Below are 18630 nucleotides of genomic sequence, written 5' to 3'. Positions count from 1 at the left end.
AAGTAAGCAAACTCATCATAAGCTCAGGGGGGTTGTGTTGGGGGCAGGGAATGGGGTTTTCATCAAAAAATGTTCTGGTGCCTATTAGAGGGTTGCATAGTTAAAAAGGATAAGAACGCCCTGATCTAGACAAAACCATAACACTTCAATTCAGACTATGGTATAATAGCATCCTTATATCAACATGCCTTGATTATAAACTGTGGCCAAAGACCAGGATTGTGCTAACCTGGGTGCAGCTTCTGTGGCGTAGATTTAGCAATCTGTCCGTCAGATGCTGCTTCCATTTGCAGACGGTTACCAGCGAAGGCCATTTCATGGGCCCCACGTCGGGAGCCTTGTTCCTTAGGACGTCCACGCTGAGGCGCTTGCGCATGTGCCGGGGGCCCAGGCTTTCAGAGTAGGGTGGGGGCAGCAGGCTAGGGGCACTGCCTCGATGGACATTGTCCCTGTAGGCGCCATTGTTCATCATTGTGTAGTTCATATTGGATGGCTCAGTCACCAAGAAAAACCGAGTAAAGCACTCTTAATGAACGCTTAATCCACCACAATTCCACTCCCGATTGCATAGAATTCAACTTAATTCTTCAGTGTTACTTATATATCAGTGTATAAATACATATTTCCAGAAGAATGAGAATGAAGGAACATGTAAACTAAACTTGAGCTTCATTAGTTGAACTAATCCAGCTCTCACAACAAACCAAAAGGAAGTAATGGCCAAAGTCCCAGGGCTCCAGTGCTCCACAGTTTACACTAACAGCTACAGTCTGTCAGCTTACATCCAGCCGATGAAGGAAGAGGTTAACAAATCCACAACAAAGCTTTGTCAGGCGATTAATCCAGCAGGCGAAGCCAAACAGAAGCACGTATCTGCCAAAACTCCAGTCAACCTGAGGAAACTACTCCACGACTGTAACCACTGTAACCACTATAACAGCTCCCAGCCAGTGTTTTCTCTCCCCCGCTTGACTCTCTATTACAGACAGCTGTGTATGGATGTGTGTATGGATGGCAGGCAAAGCTGACTCTCCGACTCTCCCCCCGTCTCCCACCACTGCTGGCTCACAGATGCAGCCTCAATGCTTCAGCAATCTGGCTCGGGCGGACGCTGGGGGGCTATGCTATGCTAGGCTGCATTATCCGGGGTCCTGCCAGGCCAAAGCGAGGGCCAGGAGTGACACAAACTCGATACGCGAATGTTGGAGATGAGGCCAGAGTGGCAGGGCTAAATCAGATTAGATTAGAATGTAGCAGGGCTGTGATGTAAATCACTATGCACATAATTAGTGCCGCGGGGAATGGCGTTGGGGCGTGTGGTCACAACCAGATTACAGCCAATCAATGAGCTGATGGAGTGGACCACACACACACACACATCCAGAGAGAGAGAGAGAGAGAAGCATCTGACGCAACAGCTATAGAGGGAAAGGTGAGGGGAAAGGCTAAGAATAGCAGAGCTAAAGATGCTATTCCTGTAATTACAGCATTCAGAATAACACAAGCCCAACCTGCATCCAATCAGTCTAGCAGAGGAAATGAATGGGCTGTTCTTTTGCCAGGGCATTTCAGGAACTCACATGGCCTACTGTTAATGCACACACACAAACACACACACACACACACACTGACCCATCCTAAAGAATGAGGTAAAAAAAAAGTTGTAGAACTAGCTGATTTGCTGCTCTTTCACATAAACATTAATACTGTCACAAAAAAGCATCATACCTCATAAGTCACAAATCAAATCAAAATTTATAATAGTCCAAAAGTCTTAAAGGAGGAGGAGGAGGAGATTTTTATTGTCATTCGCATCACATGTGGTACATGAGGTGGAACGAAATTGTGATCTCACGATCAAGTTTTACACCCCAAGAGCTGTTGTTAATAGATATATAGATAAAAAAAGAATACAATAAAAGAAATAGAATATACAAAATAGATAGATAAATATCCCAAAGAATAAAAAAAAAATAAATAGAGAGTAGAAGGTTCAGCAACATTAAAGGAGAACTCTCTGGCATTGTACACCCCAAGTCCATTTCATAGCAAAGTTCTCCTTTTACGTGAAAGGGCATATATCATCTTATTTCAGATTAAATATTTTTACATTGTATGTAAAAAAAGAAACAGGTACATTTCATTTGCACACAAATATCTGACATAAGGTTTCAGGATTTTAGCAACTTATAGACAGATCCACTGACATATCACATGTCCCATGACTTTTCCCGGATCCCATGGAAGCTAAAGAACGCTGCACTGACCTGCGGGATATGCATTGGGAGCATCCTGCATTAAATGTGGATGTGATGTCTGCATGCACGGACAATTCAAGCCAGATGCCGTTGGTCACAATCATTAACACCTGCAATTTTTCCTAAATATGAGCCACTTTATAAACTATTCTACAGTAATTAAACATTAAAACGTTTTTGGTTGTACTTTCTTCATATTATATATTGAAAATGTTCATGTTATAACTGGTGCAAAAACTGCTACAGTTACTTGTTTTAACAACAGCGACAATACATTTTGTGTTGTGTTCATCATACCCTGCTCTATTAAAATTCTGTAGGCAAGTGTTTTTGCTGTATTGCTGAATATACATATATATGTATGTGTGTGTGTGTGTGTGTGTGTGTGTGTGTGTGAACTCTCTGGCAGACTCAGACGAGGGCTCTGATAGGATGAAATCTGTCCTGTTCAGCTCCATTGTGTGCAGTGGGATTATCCTGCCCCTGGTCAGTCACAGATAAGACTCTCTCTCTCTCTCTCTCTCTCTCTCTCTGTTCTGCTTTATCATCTGCACTTACTTACTTACTTCCTCGCCCACCCTCGGCTGAGCGGGGGCTGTACTGAGTACTGAGGAGAGGGAACAGGGTAAGGGTCCTCATGCCTGGCCTACAGAGTGGAGGAGGAAGCCATGTTGTGGCATCAGTGATTGTGCTGTATGGTATGCGGTGGATACATTTCTATGATTCAAACAACAAAAGGTTATGAAATTTTACTGATGCTATTCTTTTTTTTTTTCATTTTATATTTGCAAGATTTAATTAAATGGGTCATCTACCTCTATTTTCTGAAGCCAAACTTGTCCAAATGTTGTCAAATAAGCTTGACTACTCATTTGGTAGGGCCACTACCTTCTCCCAGACCAAACATGTCTCAAACCGCCTTCATTGAGCTTAGAGTGCAGCTTGAAAAAACAGAAGCTAAGCTGATTTTTACTTGCGACACCAAATTTCTCCAGTAAGTGTAATGTTTCAACGGCAAACATGCTATACGGACTATAAGGGGCACTTAAAATACTTTATTTATCCCCAAAAATCATCAGTGCGCTTTATAATCCGGTGCGCTTTCTGAATGAATTTTACCAGTCAGGTTGTAAGAAGCAGTACAGCCACTTTGCTAAAGTACAGCATAATACAGGAGTTTCAGTTAAGTTCTCCAACAGTATTAGCATTACTCACTAAGTGCCAGCCATTTGGTCGTTCAGAGATGAGTATTATCGGCCTGTAGTCTGCTTCTAACCCCGGCTAGCACTGCTGGAGCAGCATTAACATTGCCTGCAAACCATGCTAGCCATTTGGCCGTTCAGAGGTGAGTATTAACAGCCTGTAGTCTGCTTCTAACTCCGGCTTGCACTGCTGGAGCAGCATTAGCATTACCCGCTAACTGTGCTAGCCATTTGGCCGTTCAGAGGTGAGTATTATCGGCCTGTAGTCTGCTTCTAACCCCGGCTTGCACTGCTGGAGCAGCATTATCATTACCCACTAACTGTGCTATCATTCGGTCGTTCAGAGTTGAGTATTATCGGCCTGTAGTCTGCTTTTAACCCCGGCTAGCACTGCTGGAGCAGCATTAGCATTACCCGCTAACCGTGCTAGCCATTCGGTCGTTCAGAGGTATATATCCCATGGCCATTAGGCTGCTGAACACTACTAAACTTTAAGCACTATCTAAGGTGCAATATTATTATTATTGTTTTTTTTTTTTTTTTTTTTTTTTTTTTTTCCCTCTGCGTCCTACTTCTTCTTCTCGCTCTATAGTGGCTATCTATTTGTGACTTGATGCAACGTAATTTCGTTCTGCAATGCATTTGTGATGTGGTGCTGAATGACAATAAAGATTGAATTGAATTGAATTGAATTGAATTATTATCGGCCTGTAGCCTGAGCGTTTACTGTGTTAAAACAAGCTACGTGGGACGAAGCGCTAGCTTATATTTTCATGGTTTACTGGAACGCCACCCAGTGGCGAGACCTGCAGAATTAAAAGGAAAACATGGCGACACACCTGTTCCTAATGTTATAATAATCCTATAACTGGAGTTAAACAGTGTTTAAAATAAGACAACACTGCAGGAATGTTTTATGCTGTTCTGTCTGGAGAAACTGAGCGCAGATGTCTGTATAAAAATGATGAATCATTTACAAATCAGGATTTTGAATGAAGGCTCTGTATGAAGCCTCTCATTCTGGATTCACTTTGGAGCACCTTCAAACGTCTGATCAACTCGGAAGACATTCTAATGACTGGAAATTCTCTGACTCTGTAACATGAAGATTCAGAGAATTGACAGAGAATAAAAGCTTTAAAAAAAAACATAAAAAGCCTGCTGCCATGGGGCTGTTTACGTTGCCCTGACTGCATCACTGTCAAACTGTCTGCAGTCTGAAACACTCACACATTATGAGCAGAAACAGAAGTTTTTCTAGCTTTTTGTTCTGTTTTAATTCTTTTTAGTGTTCTATTTATGGTCGTGTATTGCAACCATTGGAAATGTTATCCAATATAATTTATATTCTACTTTTTCTTCTTCTTCTTCTTCTTCTTCTTTGGTTTATTTAAAATTTTCTTCAGGATTTTCGTCACAAACTCATTCCACCTTTTCTGAAATACCATCCAACTCCAACAGATGATCTTGTATACAGCTTTTTCGTTGGCGCACAACTTTTATATAAAGTTCCATAAAATTCAAATTTGTCTCATTAAAAATAAATAGGGTGCGAAAAATGTACTTCTGCTTGACTGGTAGACACCATTTCAGCTTAAGAGACCACTTAAAATTATGAGTTTCTTTGATTTTACCAAACTAAAAACCTCTGGAATATAATCAAGAGGAAGATGGATGATCACAAGCCATCAAACCAAGTTGAACTGCTTGAATTTTTGTATTTTAGTTTTCATGCATCTTTGCATGTTCTCCTCCACCAGTCTTACACATTGCTTTTGGATAACTTTATGCCTGCACTCTTGGTGCGACAATTCAAGCAGTTCAGTTTGGTTTGATGGCTTGTGGTCATCCATCTTCCTCTTGATTATATTCCAGAGTTTTTTTAAGGAAAATCATAATTTTTATGATTTTATGATTTATTTTTATTTTTATTTGTATTTATTTTTCCAGAGCTGTACTTGACTAAAGTTTGGAAATATGTAATTTTACATAAAAACAGATTTATTAGTTTAGAGTTCAATAATAATAATAATGTCAAAATCTTCATTTTTTTTACATATTTCAGAAGTACTGATAAACTTAGACCAGCTCATTATAATGGAATATGTATTACAACAGTGGAAATAATGTCATCCAGTCCAGTCCTCATCTACATTAGAGCTCAGCTCACACATATCCATCCGACAGCAGCCACCCTGTACCGCAGAGCCTCCAGCAGCACCTATGCTTTCATCAGCCCACTGACACCAGCTCATACCCGTCTGTCTGCAGAGGAACTTCATCTATTATAGACAAGCTGAACTCCCACTCCATACACAAACACTACCTGCACTGCCACATGTCCCCAACACACAGAGAGAGATGAAGATAGCAGAGGATGTTAAAGGAACTGAACATTGTACCACTGTTTCCTGCTTGTTACCTGCTGCTGGACTGTCACTGTACAGAGCCAGCAGTGCTTGGTGGCTGGCGATGACCAAGTACTGTAGCACAGCAGCATAGCAATGCTCTTCAAAGTATTTAAAGAAATAATTTCAGTACATTACATTGCACATTTTGCTTAATAACACAAACCTGCCATATTGGTTATTTATTCAATTATTATTAATTTAATTAATTAGTGTATATTATGTTAAATTTGTTCTTTCATTTTTAATTGCTATGTACTGTACTGCTTTGATGCAATAAAAAAGTGCATAACATAAAATGGAAAAAAAAATGCTTTGAGTAATAATTAAGACACATCCCAAATGCGTATCACTTAAGTGTGTCTTGAAACAGTAAGCTAGTTAGCTATTTTCTATTCTATTCTTTTCTATTTCTGTATGAAAAAAATGCAGTTGCCCTGTTTGAACACCAGAGGTTGCAATCAAATCCTGCTACTGCAGGCGAAAGAACCAGTGGGCGTAAGCAAAGGGCGGAGGGTATGTCAGTAATTTTTGAACTGAAGACAATCACACAAGCTCTTTTTTCCCCTGCTATGTAGGGGATGGGGGCAGAGTTGTCAGGTTACGTCAAGTCGTTGGGCAAACGTGTACAAGCAAACACTAAAATCAATCTTCCTTGGAAGACAGCAAGAGATAGAGCCAGACAATGTAACCAGAAATCACAAAGCGATGACAAAAAACAGAACAAAAAAAAGTAAAAGTCAGTTTTTTTTTTGGTAACTATGTTACTACTAAATAAAACTGTATATAACTAATAAAACAAAAATGTTACAATATTATTAATTATTTTAAGATGAATAGCAATACTGATAATAAATCCCTCATAAACAAAATACTCGTTGTGCACTTAAAGGCTATGTTCACATTACATTCGACATTGCTCAAATCCAATATTTTGCTCAGATCTTGATGGTTCACATTCACAAATGTAAGTGACCTGTATCTGTGTATCTGTCTTACATGAGCGCATCATATTTGAGAGACGAGAGACTCGTAGCTTTATAAAGGGAATTTGATGCGTTTGTTAGCAGCTCATATGTGGAGAATCTTCTGCTGGAGTGGAGAAACAGCAAACAGCTGGTCTGAAGTTCATGCTCAGGTCGAGGAGGAGAAAAAAGGCCAGGCGGCTTGCTTTTGCTGTTTTTGCAGCTATAACTACACAGCTGCACCAAGAGATGTGTGGGCACGAAAGAGAAGCCCGTAGTGCATGCAATAAGGCAAAAAGACACATGAACTCTGATTTGACTGTTCACATTCATGTCGCATGTACAAAAAAAAAAATCAGATTTGATCACTTCAGCCTGGTAGTGTGAACGTAGCCATAGTGGTTTTGTCCTTTGCTTCAAACGGTGTGACAGACATCAATTTTGGGTTAGTTCAAGGTTCTGAAGGGTGGGTTTGAGACTTTAGGGATTTAGTTCGGGCTGGATATTTTTGTTGGATTTGGCAACCCTGTGCAGGGGGCTCATCGTGGTTGCTTTACAAGTGTTGGCTCTTCAGGCTTTGACTCTCGTGGGCCAGGAGAGATGACAGATCCTCCACCCAGCCCTCACAAGCCAAAAGAAAATAAATAAAGAGATTTCCAGTAATGTAGTGTAGAGTGAAGAGTAACATTTGAATTTGAAATGCAGCGAAATTAAGATACAAAAATACGGTAAAAAAAAAAAAAACTAGTGATATGTGAAGCCCTAATGAGTGGGTGTGGTAATTGGCCTTTGAAATTGGGGAGAAAATAGGATAAAAAACAAAACACAATAGGGACAATTTATCAGACTTAAACCATAATAAAACAAATAATCTTTCAAATACAAACTTAAAGGGATAGTTCGGTATTTTTGACATGAGTCTGTATGGCATCATCATAACCAGTGTCGTGCATCCACACTGACTTACCCCCCACAGCGTCCTGTGAGCCGAGTTCTCTTGTTCAACGAGGTCTCTCAAGTTCAACTTGTTCTGGGTTTTGGCAGTGCTTAGCAGCTGTGTTCAGACTAGCAACGCAAACGAGCTAACTTTAGGGAGAAGTCTATTGGCTTTTATAAGCTTTGTAAACACATATATATATATATATATATAGCTAGGTGTGTGTGTGTGTGTTAAAATGGTATCACAACTCCAGCAGTGGCTCCAGTTTCATCTTCCACCACTTCTCTGTCCACCCTCTCTCTTTCTGCCCGATCTAATTCCATTTGGCGAAGTTCAACATCTGTATACTCGGGTTCATAAAGATATCCCCGTGGCTCTGAGCGGTGATCAATGTTTTCCTCGTCACTCTCGTAGTCACACATGTTCTCGAGGCGAGAAGTAAACAAAGCGACCCAAACACGTAGGCTAGCTGTCAGGTTGCAGCGCTGCACGCATTGATATGGAACGAGAGAAAGTAGGACCCAAGTGATTTACGAGGCGTGACTTTTGCAGGGTTAGTTTTTTGTGATGTAAATAAATCACTCTTTTGAACACGTACTGCTTTGGGAAGAAAAAGGAGTTATTTTCCTGACCCCAGCAAACATGCCGGACTACTTTCGCTTTGACCTAAACTGGACAAGAACTCGGCTCACAGGACGCTTTGGGGGGTAAGTCAGTGTGGATGCACGACACTGGTTATGATGATGCCATACAGACTCATGTCAAAAATACCGAACTATCCCTTTAAACACGAATATAACACAATATAAAAAACACATGACAGTGTAAAAACAGCACTTCTGTTCAATTTCTCTGTATCCCTGCTTGTTTTTGATGAACTAAGTGAGAGAGAAAATAACCGTTGAATTAAAACACCACGCTTTTCATTTTCCCCGCAGCAAACCAGAGACGTCTAACAGGTTAATCAGATCAGTGCGTTCAGACCTGTGTATAACGATCAAGGTGGCACTTGGCGTACGCCTACGATGATCAAAAAGAACTTTGAACATCACGCGAGACATTAGGATGCTTTGATGAAGCTTCAAAGTGCAGAGAACTGATTCTACTACTAAAAGACCTGAGAGAAGAGGGAGCGTGTAGTAAGAAATGCAGCCATTTGTAAGACAAAGACAGTACAATACGAGTACAGGGCGGCCCTGGAATGAGAGGAGAGCAGTACAGAGAAAGCAGTATAAAGAGAGAACGAGAAAGAAAGAGAGCGCAGGGTAGAGGAAAAAAGGCAGGTGCAACTGAGCAGGTGCAGGACGTTTCCACTCAGCCCACGTCCTTCTAATCTCTTCCTCTGAACCCACTTAAGACCAAATGGCTCTCCATCTCCCAGCTGCTCTTCTCAGGGTCTTGAAAACGGGGGGAGGAGGGGGGGGGGGGGGCGGGGGAGACCAGTGGGAGTATATGATGTCTTGTTTATCTGTGTGTATTTATTTACAATTAAACAGTATATTTAATCGAGTAATAGATTGGAAAAGATCCAATTTTCATAATTCTCCAGCCCCGTCTCAGATGTAGTTGATCAGCTAAGATCTTTCTTTTGTAGTTTTGTACTGGTGCTATGGCTAATGTTGCTAATGCTGAGGGATCTGAGCTTATCCAAAGCCAATTAGAATAAAGTACATGCCTACATCACCACATACTTGCCTTAAAGCTTGCAAAGCTGTTTAATAATCAGTGGTTCATATGCACATGCTATATGACTATGGTATATACTGTATCAACTTCAAAGTCTTAAACAATAGCCCTCAATACATACAGTGCTTTATAAACTGGCCATTTTTACCCCGATCATCTCCTCCTATACTGGCCAGCATCAGCTTAGCCCCACCCACATAAGAGCTTATAATATTAGACTTTATACACATTTAAATATAATATATAACAACATCACCCAACATCAGACATTACATTAGCGCCACCTGTGTAATATTGAGTAGGTCCCTCTTTGTGCCGCTACAATCAGATCTGACCATGTGAGACATTTAAGGACTCTGAAAACTGATGAACTCCTCTGAATAATGTAAAAAATATATATTTTAATTTTTTTAATGAATATATTAATTGTATTTAATAATATGTATTACTATTATTAATAAAGTTATTACTATTTACGCTAGTAGTAGTAGTTGCATTATTGTGTGTGTGTGTTTATATATATATATATATATATATATCATTGCTGTCCAATAAAAAACAAGTTTTTCCAAAACAGCAACTTTAAATAGATAGATAGATAGATAGATAGATAGATAGATAGATAGATAGATAGATAGATAGATAGATAGATAGAAAATTGACAAAAATGGAGATACTTGTTATCATATATACATATGAATATGTGTATAGGGGTATATGTACATGTGTACATATATGCAAATTTATAGATATGAATGTATTGTGTACTTGGCTTACTTTTCGGCGGGTAAAAAAGTAGATTTTTGGGGGGTAAAAATCAATATACAAAGAAACAGAGAAAGTATAATGTAAATACTTAAGTAACATAAATTGAATTCAAATTTATAAGTTAAAGTTAATAAGCTTTATTTTCCCTGTGTTTTTGGTCGGGAGACAAAATTAATTGTGCAGTGTGGTAAGAGAGTAGGAGTGCTTTAGAAAAGCAGCAGCTGTGTGTGTGTATATGTGTGTGTGTGTGTGTGTCAGAGAAAGAGGGAGAGATAGAGAAAAACAGAGAGACAGAGAGAGAGATAGAGAGAGAGGGTGAGATGCAGAGGATCTGCATCTCAGGAGTGTATGATTAAATTTATATTTCAGCATAAATAAAAAATAATCTACCTTCTAACTTAATCTACTTAAAGACTATGCATTGTGTTTACATCACCAAGCTCTGTTAACTTGTTAACGTGATTCATTTGCATTCAAAAATATTATGCATTACATTTCCAGATTAATTGTATGCGTTACTGTCAACAGCAGTAGTTTTAATTAAATTAATTAATTAATTAATTACATCTATCTATCTATCTATCTATCTATCTATCTATCTATCTATCTATCTATCTATCTATCTATCTATCTATCTATCTATCTATCTATCAAATACAAATGTATCCCAATTCTCATGTGTATTTCTATAGGAAAAAATATATTAGAATATTTGATATTCAAAAAAAAAAAAAAAATTCTGAAAAAAAAAAAAAAAATATGAACAGATCCCAGTACTGCTTTAATAAATTAAACTGATTTCTGAATTCATTCAATAAGCCTCCCATTGGGAAAGTAGATTAAGATCAGTATTTAACTGCAGGAAGTTCTGGAGATAAAGAGAAAAGTATGACGTCTCTCTCTATTCTGACACAGAGAATAGAGAGATAGAAAAAGAATGATGAGTTTTTACACTTTTCTAAGGTGAATATTATTCAGCTGAAACTGGGGTGATATTAATCTGAATAAAATGTGTTAAGCCACCTGTGACACAATATTTAGATCAAAGTGAGAACATCTAGAAATGCTTTCTCAGTTCCACCTCTCAAAGTTAACTTGATATATCAGTCACACTGGATAGACTGACATATCAATCAGCCAAGACGTGCTTGATATCTGGCTGGTGCTTCTTTAGAGTGAAGTTGGTGATGATATGCTTTTATGATATCATATGATGATATAATTTTATAAGCTTATCCCTATAGAGCATACATTTTACCGGCTAAAGAGGAGACTGAAGGGAGTAACCCCCTTAACCGAACACCAGGCTGACTGAAAGGCTGTGGTGAAAGTCTGTAAAATCATCACATCACTGATTGTGGAAACTTCACACTAGACCTCAAGCAGTTTGGACTGTGTCTCTCCACTCTTCCTCCAGACTCTGATCCCTTAATTTCCAAATGAAATGCAAAAGTTACTGATGGTCAGTGATGGTTTGGAGAGACATGTCAATCTTACAGCACTTCACGCTTCCCCCGGCTGACAACTTGCGGATTTCATTTTCCAGCAGGACTTGGCACACTGCCCACACTGCCAAAAGTACCAACTGGTTTTATATAACATATATAATCAAATTTTCTGAGATACTGACTTTTGGGTTTTCATTGTCTGTAAGCCATAATAATCAACAATACAATAAATAAACGCTTAAAATAGATAATATATTAATTTCACATTTTGAACTGTGTTACTCAAATGAAGTAAATTAAGGTAAGGTAAGGTGCTATCTTTTGAACTGTGAATCAGATCGAGATGTAAATATCTGGAAATAAAAGTTAAAATGTTGAACATTTGTCTTAGATTTATCTATGAATGACAAATGTTTTTAGTCTACAGTAGAAATAAAAAATATGTAACATTTATTTGCAGAAAATGAGAAATGGCTGAAATAACAAAAAATAAAGCAAAGAAAACATGCTCATATTCATTAAGTTTTAAGAGTTCAGAAATCAATATTTGGTGGAATAATCCTGGTTTTTAATCAGTAATGTATCTTGGCGTGTTCTCCTTCACCAGTCTTACACACTGCTTTTGGATAACTTTATGCCACTCCTGGTGTGGTATATATATATACAGCTCTCCAAAAAATCCAAAACCACTTTAAAATTATTAGTTTCTTTGATATATATATATATATATATATATATATATCAAAGAATATATATATATATATATATATATATATATATATATATACACACACACAAACCTAACACACTGAACTGTACTGTGAAACGGTGATAAAACTGACATTTTTCAAGCTGTCATTTTACAGCCATCCATTCCGTCCTGCACCGCAAGCTAAACTCTGACCAAATTCCACTGAGCTGAATCTCCGGCACTGTGTGTATATATGTGAGTGTGTGTGTGTATGTGTGTATATGTGCGTGTGTATATGTGTGTGTGTGTGTATAAATTGTGTCCTGCCTGGCCTGTGTCACGAGCTGTCAGCAGGCTGTTAGACGCAGGGCAGCGGTGGGACGCTTGCGTGAGTGAGCAAGGTTTGGCAGCTTGTCTGGGAGCAGACAGGGCCATGAGTGCGGCGAAAGCTCAGGGGGAATCAGCCCCCGCTGTACCCGCAGCCCACCTTTCATTCCACACGCCGCCGCCGCTCTGCGTCACCTGTCAAACGCAGACAGCACATCTCTCCTGAATTACAAAATCCTCCCTCCAATTTGTCTAGCCAATTACGGAGTAAACGAAGCAGTCAGCCAAACAGCTTTCCAAATAACGACTTTATACCGTCACAGGTCAGGCTTATTTTTACCCCCAGCACACAGCAAAAATGAGTAGAAACTGAAAAAAAAATAAAATAAGTCAGCAAGACATCAAAGTGAAACTTTTCATCTCTGCTAAATGAGCCTAATTACCGGACAAAAGATGGCTATAAAAGATTGTGGGTAATCTGCCATGCAGAATTTGGGTCAGAGCCGGAAGTAACCCCACTAAACACGTCCCTTAGAAAGAGAGCGAGAAAAAAAAGAGAGAAAGAGAGATAAAAGAAAATACTATAGAAAGAGAATACTAATAAATATATAGGAAAAAAAAACAGAAGCAGGGTGTCATTAGTGTTATTAGTTCACTCCCTCCTGATGGTACAGTAATAATTATGGTTACAGGGTGCCACTCTCAGGAAGTTCATTAAAATAAAGCCTCAGCCTTTCTTTACTGTACTACAAATTTTTTTGCCATTACAGCATATTAATAATCATTTTATGTTTTACAGTGATGAGTGAAGAGAGTGCCATCTACCCACCCAGATAGAGCAAGGCCAATTGTGCTCTCTCTGGAGCTGATGGCAAGCTGCATGACCGGGATTCGAAACTGTGATCTACCGATTACATTCCTTTGGACTAACCACCCGGAGCCCTGTTAAGCACATGTTAGATGGTGTTAGTGATAGCGTTGCACAGTGATGGTGATGGTTATGGTGTGGCTTATGGCTGCGGGGACTTTGCTAGAGGGTTGTCAAGTGGTTACTGTGGGTGGCAGAATTTTGCACCCCATTCACATCTATACAAAAAAAAATCTAAACAAATCTATTGCTACACAGAAACTGCTAAGGATTTCACTGGACAATGCCGTAGAAAAAACATTTTTGTAAAGAGCTGTGGTTTTAAAGGGCCTTTAAATGATAAAAAATTAAAAACTGTGTTTATGGAATCAAAACTGGGGCATTTTATAACATCATTCAGCAAATCTTTTGCAGCACTTTAATTGTATTATTCTTTTATTTTTTAACCAATTCTGCTGAGCCAAATAACCCACCCACGCACTAAGACTCCTCCCATCATTGCAACACTATAAACTCAAAAAAGCTATGCACAAGAGCATGCCTATTTCAATACATATGAAGTCAGCATCTGTCTCTTTTTTCAACCGTTTCCAATGCAGCATCACTTGGTAGTCAACTCACTCATAGCACTTTTCCACCATCGTAAAATCGGCACTGCTCTGGATCGTGAACCTAATTTTGAAACCATTTGCGGCATTTCCACCAACAAAAGTAGGTTCTGGAATCAGAACTGTAGGTGGGCAGTGGGAACCGAAGAATACTAGGTTCTTCAATGTGAACCATGACCGCTTCTGTGCAACGCCCTGGTTTGATGGTTCCAATAAAACTGGTGAAAAGGTGGGCTGGTTCTCTGAAAAGCACCACGGTTCTTATAAACCCGAATTGAAACTGGTTCAAGAACCAGAGCTCTTTTGGTGGAAAAGCGATATCAGAGGAAAGCAAGGGATCCCCAGCTCGAATACATCCGCTAATAGACACCTGTGTCAGCCCGCATAACCATGGGAATGATTAGAGGCGATCTACCCTCTGCCCACCCAAAGAAAACATCTCAACCTATATTTTACATACATAAAGTGTACAGAAAAAATCAATCTTGTTAATTTACATATGATCTGATAAAATTGTTACAGCTGTAGCTTTTACTGTATAAAACTGCCTTTCCAACAGTTCGTATAGAATAAGATGTGCCAGTGTTCTGAAACGAAGTTCACATAAAATACTGCCCTCACTTCTTGGTACAGCCACAAAAGCACCCACGCACTGTCACACTGGCTCGACCACAAGGTCTGCACAAACACACACATACACACACACACACACACACACACTCAAACACTTTGTATTAAATAATAGAGAACACCATCCCAGTGCACACACAGCACTGCTCGTTCCTCAGGCAGCACAATATTTTCTAAAAGGCCTGACACCTGCTTTAGTCCCCACGGTTATAAGCGATTTAGACCACTTTCATTAAATCAATAATGCAACGTGGAATATAGAACATTTTAGGGCTCATTTGTCAAAATTCTTGTATTCAAGCTATTAATATTCAGTTTTTTTGAAATTCTGTCTGCACTGCCTGAACATATTTAAAATAACAAAATCAAGATGTGACTAAAGTGCATGCCCAAGCTATTTTTCTAGAAGTGAGTTTTTTTTTTTTTTGGCTATAGAGTTAAGGAGCAAGTTGTATACACTTTATATGTATGAACTGACAATCAAATCTGCTCAACACAATAAGAAATTGTAATTTAGAGTTGCAATGCAACATACTAATTGTAAAGTTATTTTTCCAGTTTTTATATAGCATTAAACTGATAATAATGAAAAAAAAAATACTTTTTATGTCACTTTGGAAGCTTAATAATGTAGATAACATGGACAATTCCAGTCAGATGCCACTGGCCACAATCATTACAACCAATTACACTGTATACCAGCCATCTATGATGTATTCCTGTTACAGCAATACATCACGAGTTAAACCTCTCTAACAAAAAAACACCTCAGAACGTATTCAGTCTTGAACTACTGGGCTCCGCAGAGTTGGAACTGCAGTGCCAAGAGACAGCAGCCAAACTCAGCAGGGTTAGAGCTGGTTAGTCAGCATGGTAACATCCAGACTCAGCAGGGTTAGAGCTGGTTACCCAGCATGCTAACATCCAGAATCAGCAGGGTTGGAACTGCAGTGCTAACAGGTACAGCAGCCGAACTCAGCAGGTTTAGAGCTGGTTACCATGCATGCTAACATCCAGACTCAACAGGGTTGAAACTGGTTAGCCAGCATGCTAACATCCAAACTCAATAGGGTTAGCATTGGCTAACATCCAGACTCAACAGGGTTGAAACTGGTTAGCCAGCATGCTAACATCCAAACTCAATAGGGTTAGCATTGGTTAGCCAGCATGCTAACAATTAGACTCAGCAGTGTTGGAACTGCGATGCTAACAGGCACAGCATTCAAACTCAGCAGATTTAAACCCGGTTAGCCAGCATGCTAATAACTGGGCTCAGTGGGGATTTGAAGTGGGTTAATCACGATGTTAACAGTTGGGCTCAGAAGCGTTGGAGCAAGTTTGTTGAAATGCTAACAGTTGGGTTTCGCAGGCTTGGAGCCATGGTGCTAAAAGACACAGCAGCCAACATGCACAACAACCAAACTCAGCAGGTTTAGAGCTGGTTAGCCAGCCTGCTAACAACTGGGCTCAGAAGGGTTGGAACTGCAATGCTAACAGGCACAGCAGCCTAACTTGGCAGGTTTAGAGCTGGTTAGCCAGCATGCTAATAACTGCGCTCAACAGGGCTGGAGTAGGTTAACCACAGTGTTAACACTCTGGCTCAGAAGCATTTGAGCAAGTTAGTTGAAATGCTAACAGTTGGGCTTTACAGGCTTGGAGCCAAGGTGCTAAAAGACACAGCAGCCAACATGCACAACAACCAAACTCAGCAGGTTTAGAGCTGGTTAGCCAGCCTGCTAACAACTGGCCTTAGCAGGGTTGGAGTGAGTTAAACATGGTGCTAAAAGACACAAAAGCCAGTCTTGAAGGGGTGGAGAAGATTAGCTGCTATGCTAACAGCTAACAGCAGTGCCCAAAGAGCTTTATTATCTGGATACGTTTCACAAAAACTGAATCTGCTATCATTTAGGCTTGTTAATTTAATTCAGACATTCTAGCAAAAGCTGTTATTAAAGTACTTAACTAGAACTGGATCAGTGAAAGTTATCAGCTCTAGATTTTGTGTAACTAACAGAGCTAGAAGTTCTTCAACTCAGCGTGAGTTGTGTCTCTGTTTTGACTGTCTGCTGCGCTCTGGTTGTAAACCAAACGGCCTCCGGACACAGACGCTAGAGTATTGATTATGCTGAGACACCTACACTCTGAAATGAGATTCATGTGAGCAGAGCACCACGCTTAAACAACTCACTTTGATAAGGTCATTCTATTGGATTGGGTGTGAGAGAGAGAGAGAGAGAGAGAGAGTGGGACAGAGATAGGTGGGGCAGAAAAAAAGAGAGACAGACATTAAAAGACTTCTTAAGAGTGAGTTTTGTGAGAGGTACAGTGCCAGTTAAAAAAAATATATATTTTTTATTATTTTCTACAGTAGATTAAAATTGAAAATATCGAAACTATGAAAAAACTCAATTATAAAGTAACCAAACAGATTTTCGAAAAGATTCAATAAACCATTGGACCAGCAGAAAATGGGGATGGGGACAGTAAAGGAGGGACCAAACCACTGCCAAACCACTACTCTATTGGTCACCCAAACACTCCCCCACAACATCAGCACCTGACCTCACTAATGCTCTTGTGGCTGAATGCAATCAAATCCTCACATCAGTGTCCAAGATATTCAGCTCGAGAAAAAAAAAATAGGAGTGCTAAGTTTCAGTAGGAGTAAAATTAGTAAAATGAACATTATGGAGTAAAATTAACATTTCCAAAATGAACAATTTCCAAATTTATTTGCAGAAAATAACAAAAAAAAAAAGATGCAGAGCTTTAGACCTCAAATAATGCAAAGAAAACAAGTTCATATTCATAAAGTTTTAAGAGTTCAGAAATCAATTTTTGGTGGAATAACCCTGTTTTTTAATCACAGTTTTCATGCATCTTTGCATGTTCTCCTCCACCAGTCTTACACACTGTTTTTGGATAACTTTTCAAGCGGTTCAGCTTGAGGTTTGATGGCTCGTGATCATCCATTTTCCTCTTGATTATATTGTGGAGGTTTTCAATTTGTAAAAATCAAAGATATTATCATTTTTAAATGGTCCCTTATTTTTTCTAAAGCTGTAGTCCAAAGGCTTTTTCTTTTTACCTTTGTACTTTTTTTTTTTTACCTCAGCAGTGGGAGACAAACTCCTTTTTAATACCCTTAATTTTGGAGGAAACACTGTTGTGGGAAGTATGAGCAGGTGTCCACACTGCCCACAGCCAGCCAAGATATTGAGTGTTGTCACAAACTAATGACCATCAGCCCTGTGCGTCTCTGAGGCTGAGGAGAATGAATCCAGGTCCGAGCCGCAGCTGCGCCATATGCCTTCACAGCCAGGGGTCCCTGCGAGCGCAGTTAGCTGCGTTCTTGTTGAGATGCTGGAACATTTCTCTGGAGCAGCTTATCAGGAGTCTCCTTAATCACATGGCTGCATCTGACACTTAAAGAGTCCTCCTGAGGGCTGGATAATGTACTGGCCAGTCAATCGGTGGAGGTGGGAAAAAGGTGGAAAGAGAGGAAAAAAATGGTCCTGGCTTCCAGCTTTCCGGACTGTCGACATCCATTACTGCAGCTGCAACTTAAACCCGGGAAAAAAAAGTGGGCGAGACTTCACCAACAGAGCGCCTCATAAACAGGATTAGACAAGCCATATCACAGATGTTAATCTACGCCGCTGAGCCCAGTTTGCGCAAATAAATTATTTTAATTCCAGATAACACTGTGGGATAAGAGCGCATGCGAAAAAAATCAAGAGGAAGCTGCCGAGCTCCTTTTTTTTTTATAGCCGCCATACTTCGACCCCAGCACTACACAGCGCTATCATAACTGCCTCCCGCTAATATTAT

General features: G+C 39.6%; 1 protein-coding gene across 29 annotated transcripts in view; it reads right to left on the bottom strand.

Moving 5' to 3' along the window:
• dlg2 (discs, large homolog 2 (Drosophila)) overlaps window positions 1-18630 on the bottom strand; it is a 440002-nt gene that overhangs the window by 171290 nt on the left and 250082 nt on the right. The window contains exon 1 of one of the 29 annotated variants that reach the window (XM_049468851.1): window positions 230-1218. The exons of the other annotated variants lie outside the window; for them this stretch is intronic. Coding sequence (XP_049324808.1) covers window positions 230-484 — 255 coding nt within the window. The 5' untranslated portion in view covers window positions 485-1218. Of the gene's footprint in view, window positions 1-229; window positions 1219-18630 lie in introns of those variants that run through there. 29 annotated transcript variants of the gene reach the window in all.

The sequence above is a fragment of the Astyanax mexicanus genome, chromosome 20 (assembly GCF_023375975.1).
Source record: "Astyanax mexicanus isolate ESR-SI-001 chromosome 20, AstMex3_surface, whole genome shotgun sequence".
NCBI lineage: Eukaryota > Metazoa > Chordata > Actinopteri > Characiformes > Acestrorhamphidae > Astyanax > Astyanax mexicanus.
Note: the sequence above shows the minus strand (reverse complement) of the source record. Positions and strands in the feature narration are given on the sequence as shown.